This window comes from Temnothorax nylanderi, unplaced genomic scaffold, assembly GCF_030848795.1.
Source record: "Temnothorax nylanderi isolate EJ_2023f unplaced genomic scaffold, tnyl_v1.0 TNYL_tig1336_pilon, whole genome shotgun sequence".
NCBI lineage: Eukaryota > Metazoa > Arthropoda > Insecta > Hymenoptera > Formicidae > Temnothorax > Temnothorax nylanderi.
In genome coordinates this window covers 1,619-10,233 of record NW_027250398.1, presented here as the reverse complement: position 1 = coordinate 10,233, position 8,615 = coordinate 1,619, and the positions used below count along the sequence as shown (strand labels likewise).

General features: G+C 33.1%; 1 protein-coding gene across 1 annotated transcript; it reads right to left on the bottom strand.

Annotated features, from left to right (window-relative positions):
- Window positions 1-4,579: 4,579 nt before the first annotated feature.
- Window positions 4,580-7,475, bottom strand: LOC139787211 (uncharacterized). The gene is made up of 6 exons (XM_071726290.1): window positions 7,427-7,475; window positions 6,801-6,875; window positions 6,241-6,336; window positions 5,696-5,919; window positions 5,131-5,290; window positions 4,580-4,944 (listed from the first exon to the last, which is right to left on the bottom strand). The coding sequence occupies exons 1-6, from the start codon at window positions 7,473-7,475 to the stop codon at window positions 4,754-4,756; spliced, it is 795 nt and encodes a 264-aa protein (XP_071582391.1). The 3' UTR covers window positions 4,580-4,753.
- Between the last annotated feature and the right edge of the window lie 1,140 nt (window positions 7,476-8,615).

Genomic DNA, 8,615 nt, shown 5'->3' with positions numbered 1-8,615 from the left:
TTTAATCAGACAGTTTTAAACAAATTGTTTAAAACATGCCAACCCTGGTGTGTGGTGTGTATATGTGTGTTGTGTGTGGTGTGTGTGTGTGTGGTGTGTGTGGTGGTTTCTAACGCTGCTGTATCGAAGAGGTAAGAAATAAAGGGTTCCGACTTATCTTATCATAAATGGGACTTCTTAAGCTTTAAAATGAGATATTATTTATTATTCTACGATTATTAGTTTCGAAGATACAAACGTTCAAAGTATAACATATTTTCGTTGCATCGACAAAAATTTTAGTTAAACTTTCTAACGCTGCTGTATCGAAGAGGTAAGAAATAAAGGGTTCCGACTTGTCTTATCATAAATGGGACTTCTTAAGCTTTAAAATGAGATATTATTTATTATTCTACGATTATTAGTTTCAAAGATACAAACGTTCAAAGTGTGACGTTCAAAGTGTGACAAGGGCGATATAGGCAATGCATTCATTCATTTATTTATTAAATCCATTCATCCATTCACCCATTCATCCATTCACCCATTCATCCATTCATCCATTCATCCATTCATTTATTCATTCATTCATTCATCCATTTATCCATTCATCCATTTATCCATTCATCCATTTATCCATTCATCCATTCATCCATTCATCCATTCATCCATTCATCCATTCATCCATTCATCCATTCATCCATTCATCCATTCATTCATTTATTTATTAAATCCATTCATCCATTTACCCATTCATCCATTCATCCATTCATCCATTCATTTATTCATTCATTCATTCATCCATTCATCCATTCATCCATTTATCCATTCATCCATTCATTCATTTATTTATTAAATCCATTCATCCATTCACCCATTCATCCATTCACCCATTCATCCATTCATTCATTCATCCATTCATTTATTCATTCATTCATTCATTTATTTATTTATTTATTAAATCCATTCACCCATTCATCCATTCATCCATTCACCCATTTATTAATTCATTTATTTATTTATTTATTAAATCCATTCATCCATTTATTCATTCATTTATTTATTTATTAAATTGCGAAAACATTTAGCTTACATTGAGAGCTTTCAAAAACTATATAATAAAGTATATTTTCCTTAATATTTTTCGAGAAAAATCTCTTATAATAATTCCATTTCAAGAAAATCGGTTATAAATAGAGAGTTCGGTCTTGTTTTATCATAAATGGGACTTCTTAAGCTTTAAAATGAGATGTCATTTATTAGTCTACGATTATTAGTTTCGAAGATATAAACGTTCAAAGTGTGACATGTTTTCGTTGCATCTACGAGAAATTTAGCTAAACTTTCTAACGCTACTATATCTAAACGAGAAGAAATAGAGAGTTCAGGCTGGATTTATCATAAATGGGACTTCTTAAGCTTTAAAATGAGATGTCAATGATTACTCTACGATTATTAGTTTCGAAGATACAAACGTTCAAAGTGTGACATATTTTCGTTGCATTCGTTGCAGGCTGTGCCTAGATTTACCCCCCCCCTTATACCCCTCCTTACTGTCGACAAAGACGTAGTTCTACGTCAAAAGAGAGCAAGTTCGAAGCAATCAGAGGAAATACTTACAAACCTAATGGCTTTGGCGTTATTATCTGAAAAAGATATTGTGACAGCTTTTCATAATATTAAATCAGACATGTCGCTATATTATATGAGACGTCGATTCCAACGTTATTTTCGCTATTACGACCGTTTTTGGATAAAACGAGTAGCACCAACCCGATTTTCAATGTATCGGAAGCTTAAACGGACTAAATCATTTAATAGAACGATACCATAAGACATTAAATTATAAATTTACAGATAACCATGACCTATGGATATTTATAAGTAAGTTTTGTACATTAATATAAATTATGAGGAATAACTATATGTATACATATTCATAACTATTACGTAAAATATTATTATATATACACGGAAAAAACAACTCGGTTGTAGCAACCAGAAATATTCAGTTGGTACAGATTCAGTTGCAGTAACATAAAGTTTTGTTACACTAACTGAAAGACTGTTCACATTAACAAATGCTTTCGGTTGTGGGAACCGAAAATTCGCGGCGCGAGCGGCAACGCGGGCTCGCGCGGCGAGAGGGTTCGGCTCGCGCCCGCTACGCGGCTCATCGCCGGTATACTTTCGCGTAATTAAGATTCAACATCGACCCCTATATCTAGGGCAGCTCGGCAGGGTCTCTACAGCGTTCTCAAGTTCGCTCGTGGCGGACAGCTGACCGCCACAGCCTATAACAGCAACTTATGTTTTTGCCATAAGTATACTTGTATCTTCGAGAAAAATTTTCTGCATGCAGATGACGGAAACCATATTTCTAACAACCAAATAACTCAGTAGCACGAACCGCCATTATGGTTCCTATATACGAGAATGAATAGTTAGAATAGCAGAGAGTTCGCTTCCACTATCAAAACATTCGACATTACAAACCGAAATATTGTTGCAATGAACGAGACTTTTATCAGTAGCAGCATTAAAACTCGGTTGAGATAACCGAGTACAATTGTCTCAGCAACGGAAATCTTCCAGAAGAATTTTTCTGTTGCTACAACCGAGTTTTCGTCTGGTTCCCAGGGAACAGAAAATTTCGGTTGCCACAACCGAAATTCGGTTGCACGAACGGAATATTTTTTTCCGTGTACCATTTGCTTCAATTTTTTATTTACAGAAAAATTCGGAGAATTGCAGGCGACAACTCGTCGAGATCTGACGACTTTAAAGGCAGGAAAGCCTTTAACAAGATTAAGATATAGTTGGATTATAAAAAATCATGCTCTTGTGAACGCGTGGGACAGATTAGACGATGGCCTCCCTATAGAAGATTTTTTTGTCATTGACAAGTTCATTACTATCAAAAAATGATCAGATAATAACAAACAATTTAAATAAATAATTCGTATAAACTGTTTACGGACTAAAATGTTTTTGCTTCAATAAATTTTTAAAATAAAATAAAGATATGCGTTCCGTATTTTATTCTGTACATTTTTTAACATTTCTTAAATATTCTATATATATGATAAATAATATATATAACAGCGTAAAACATGTACCTTTTATGTATATATGTGTATACAGGGTGAATCTTAATGGATGCACCAACTTTTTACCATAGGAGATGAGTTACCGACCGCAACTGTAATGAACCGAACGATCCATAGGTGACACCAGCTTGAATCGACCGCTTCGATCGACGAGTCCGAGGTGATGTACAGGCAAGTTAAAAACTGTGAATCAAATAACGTATATCGTATGTACATACTTTTCTAATATATCCAACTATCTTACGCATTTTTCTTTTTACATATAATTTTATTTAATAACACGATTTCTTATTATTCTCCATCTATGCGCAACGTATTTACCGCATGTACTACGTTTACGCGAGCGTTACTTTTGTAGTAACTTACAATAATTTACTCGTTTACGCAGAGTAAATTATCGTAAGTTACTACAAAATTTCCTTTACGCGAAGGAATTATCGAAAGTTACTACAGAAGTAACGCTCGCGTAAACGTAGTAATATAGTACGGGATCCGGCCGCGTGATTTATACGTTTATCTGTTATTTTATCGAAATGCGATTTTAATGGAAGATTACATATCAGGTCATACATCGCGGCCGGTGTGCCTAGCAAAATCTTGCCGCAAGTACCCTCAATTAGAGCTGTATTAATTAAATTTTTTAAGACAACTTCGTTCATTTGTTTGCGAAGTAAATGAAGCGTCATCTGAAAGAGAGTGATCTAAAAAACTTGAAAAAAATCGGTTCCCACCTCTCAGTCTGCCGCAACCTCCTGGCAGCCAGATGCAAAAAGGTTCTTTTTTGTTAATTATCAACGTTCATCGTGTATCGAGACAATTTTTACACAAATTGAAGCTAAATTTTTCCTCTACACGATGGAATATGGTTGCCTGCGTAAAAGCTGCCGCAACTACCCATACAGCACAGGGACATCCTGAGCTTATACTGAGGATATCGCAACAGTAAGTTCCGTATATCCTGGGAATTTACGAGATCCCGACTGCGATATACTATGGGAAATGCTGGGCAAGTTCCTATGTCCCGCGTGATTTGATCAATAGTAAATCCTGAGGATATCTCGCAGTATGCGCAGAGGATGGGAACGGTTAAGGCGCAGTAGCTCATGTATACACGCATACATTTACGCATCATTGCGTGCGCGTGCTCATATGTGTTGGATTAGGTTAGGTACGCGTACATACACGCGGGAAAGAAGAATGCCTTCTCACTCAAAGTTGCACAGAAAATTGGAGTATACTCGGTACGCGTGTTCCGGCCTTTTTTACAATGCATAATATCGAGCATTACAAAAGAGATGGAACACACACTAAATATGCTTCTATATGCGTGCAACTTCGTATGAGGCATTTCTGCCTCCATGTATATCTTTCAATAAAATTTCACGAGAATGTGTAATTTTATTCAAAAATACGTGTACCTAATCTAACCCAATAAAATTTCAAGTATCCATGGAATTTTATTTAAAGGTTAGATTAAAGGACTCTAAATATGCAATTAACAAATAGATTTATTTTATATATAAGAACGTTATATAAAAACATTTCTTTCTTTAAATGTATTTCATTAGCCTTCATTGCTATATATTGTCTTTGGTGCGGCTATTGCAGTATCCCATATTGCAATGATCCCACTGATACAAATCTGGTATTTTTTCCTTTCAGGATCAATTTTCTTCATCTTGATTTTCTTCTCGGTTCTCTTCTCTGTTCTCTTCTTGGTTATCTTCTTGGTTATCTTCTTGGTTATTGTTTATCTTTTGTCTGTTGAAACGCTCAGGAGCATGGGCTAACCATATTTTAATTGGCGCTGCAATTTGATCGTCGGAAACATCTGAATGTGAATTTCGAATCACACCTAAAAAATAAGATATTTGTATTACTTCTGTAAAATTTCTTGACAATTTCAAAGTAATATGGTTATAGTATTGTAACAAATGTTATACATATTTATAATATTACAAAAATATTGTATAAGTCATGAGTTACAGATTTAACATACAATAATAAAACAATGAAGATTGCTTTTAAATATTGAACTTACTCATAATAACTTTGCATATATGCAAAGTTGAAAAAATTTCTTTCTTTTTGGTTCCAAGCCAACTATATTTTGTAGCTAGTTCATTCGAAAATATGAGTCTCATTAATCGAATGCAAAAAGTTCTCATATTGCCACTCCTTGCGCGACACAATTGTTTAATCTAAAATAAATTCCAATTTGCATTAATATGTTGTAATTATATAAATAAGAAATATAACTGTAATACCACAATATTATTTTCTAACAGCTATTGTTAGTGTACATCCACGGTAATCGATTCTGTCCCTCAGACAATTTTCCAAACTGAGAAGTCACCATTATCTTTCTACATACTTGCAGTTCATGATTAAAGTAACGACTAGAGCTTATTGCTCGTTACGTTAATCATGAACTGTATGTAAAAAAATAGCGACTTCTCAGTTTGGAAAATTGTCAGAGGGACAGAATCGATTACCGTGGGTGTACGATCTTCTAAAATAAAGAGACCGTTATCGATTTAGATTTTTCAGTAAAAAAATATTTATAAATATATATTTTTTCCACAGTAATATAAACGTTGACCTACCAGTTCATTTCGATAACCTTCATCACTTTGTAGCTTATCTTCTAAAGTATCCAATTCGGTTTGATTTTTCAATGGAAAATCTTTTGTCGTATCCATGTTTTCCTTTTTTTTGTCAATAATATCAATTGACAATTTATCTGCGATAAGCTTTACGCTTTTTTTAATCTTCTTAATGTCGTCTATCGCCGATTCAAAGGTTATTATTTTCGTAATAATGTACTTTTAAAGTTTTCTGAAAAAAATTTTAAATTTATAATTATGTAAAAATATATGATTTTTTAAAGAATGTTTGGATTATACAATACGCGCGCGCGCGTACACAAGACACATTTCAGCACCAAGTTCTTGCTATGACCGTCGGTAGGCCTCTTTCGATTTTAATTTAATGTTATGAATTATCAACTTTAACTTAATTTTATTACAAAAATATTATAAATTCAAGCTTAAATGTACGTTATTATTACTGTGTATGTATATACTGTGTTTGTATATACTATATAAATCCAATTATTAAATATAATTTAAAACAAAAATTACATACTCACCATCTTTAGAATTAGAATTAGAACTCGTTGTTGAAAGTGGCAATCTATCCGCAGACAATGTTGTAGCAGATGGTAAATATATTTTCTCCAGTGGCTCTGAAAATTATACAAAATGTTATATCATTAGTATTTCAATATTTTTACATTAAGCTGCATGTAATAGAAGAGAAGGCGATATTATGGACACTCGTTTACATTTCATTTAAAAACTTTAACAATAATCGAAATTTTGTGTTGAAACTGGAACAATTCTGCTCGTGAACGTGGTGTTCAATAGATTGCAGATTCAAAGTTATGAAATATTTATTACATAGGATATTAGTGATTTCATTGAAATATATTGAAAAATTATACAACGAATATTTGAGCAACAAGAGTTTGCTATCATCTATGGACCTGATTCTATTAGAATTAAAAATAATGCTATTATTTTAAGAAAATTTTAAAATATATGTAAAGATTAAAAATTTATCTTGTATATGAGTGAAAATGATATGTTAGTAATGTCTAAAAAGATAAATTTTGTTTGTTAATATTTGTTAATCAGCATCTATACGTACCAATATTATAATTAGAATCAACTTGAGGTACACAATCCACGTAGTTATCGAATACCACCTCATGATTTTGCAATTCTGAAACAAAAAAAGTGCTTTATTTATGTCTTAATTTTATTTATACGATTCATACAAATTATAAGTTGCTGAATAAGTAATGAATTAGGTATAATTTATTGTGTAACAACTCAGATATAAATTATTGTGCGAAAAATTTATTTGTACAATATCAAGCGACATGTAAACGTACATTGTGTTTGAATAAATCAGCATGAATGTGAATGTGATAATAATGTTAATGTGTTTATGTATGAGTATGAATATTCTGAAAAATGGAAGACATATTTTATGTACAATGCATGTATGTACACTTTTAAATAAATGTACCCCGATAGTAAAAGATGTGTAATATTATGTGACAAAATTTGGATAAAATTGTGAATGCTGCAATTATTGTCCAATATTTGCCCAGTTTTCCTATCTGGTTACATAATATATCTAAAGATAATATTGAATGAAAGTACAATATTAATGCTGTATATATATAAATGTATTATGCACTGCAAATTTTCCAGATGATGGGCCATCTTCAACTAATAATGATCCTTCTACAGAATCGCACATTATACCGGATGCATCATCTTCGACTAATAATGATTCTTCTACAGAATCGCACATTATACCCGATGCACCATGTTCTGTAGTAGTCCAGTCAAAATACGATTAGACCTAGAAAAAATTGCAACACAAGGTTTTATTACGTCATTGTGTTCAGAAAAATATACTGAACAACATATTCAAATTCCGCCATTTTCCGCTATCCCTAAGTATGTTTTTTATTAACAATTTATAAACAAATTCGTTTTTCTCCACAAATACGATGAATTTCGAAATTTTTGTAGAGATCAAAGTTGTAGAGCAGACAAATATCTACAAAAAATGTTCTTATGAATTTTTTGAAATATCTCATATTATTTGAGATATTTGCAACAAGAGCTACTAAGCTACGCGCGGAGCGGAGCGGAGAGTTCTAACAAGCACACGGCAGTCTCTACCGGTCGCTGCTAGTTCTCTAGGTTCTACAAGGAACTTGAGTTGGTTCTCGATACTAGTATATGTGTCTATGTATACACACACACACACATATATATATATGTACATTCATATTATATATATATATGTATATATATATATATATATGTGTGTGTGTATATTATATATATATATATATATATATATATATATATATATGTACATTCATATTATATATATATATATGTATATTGTTACGTACGGAAATTTTATATTTTCGAAGACGCACGTTAGAAGTTTTGAACGCTTAAACGACGCACGCTAGGCTCGGAATTCCGAGCGAACGCTCAGTTTCCTGTAAATGTTTATCTTATCGGACGACCCTTGGAGGGCTGGGGGCCAGATGGGGCCCAAAACTACGCTTCTAGAATGTTCTAGAAGCTTCTAGAAAACCTCCCCCCTTAAGACGCGATGGAAATGGCGGGAATCTCGCGCGGGAGATTCCGGTCTTTTTCGGGTATAAATAGGGCGGAAAAACGCCGCGGAAAGCAGATAGTTCCGAGCTTCGGCTCCTTCCAGATAGTCCTGAACTTCACATACTCCTTTGGCTCTAGCATTCAATTGCTCAGCCATTCCTTCGGCTCTAGCATTCAATTGCTCAGCCATTCCTTCGGCTCTAGCATTCAATTGCTCAGCCACATAGTCTTAGATCTAAATCATTTTCCTAAATCTCACTCAATTCCTTAAACTCAATCTTGGGACTTAGTCCCTGTACTTTATATTTTA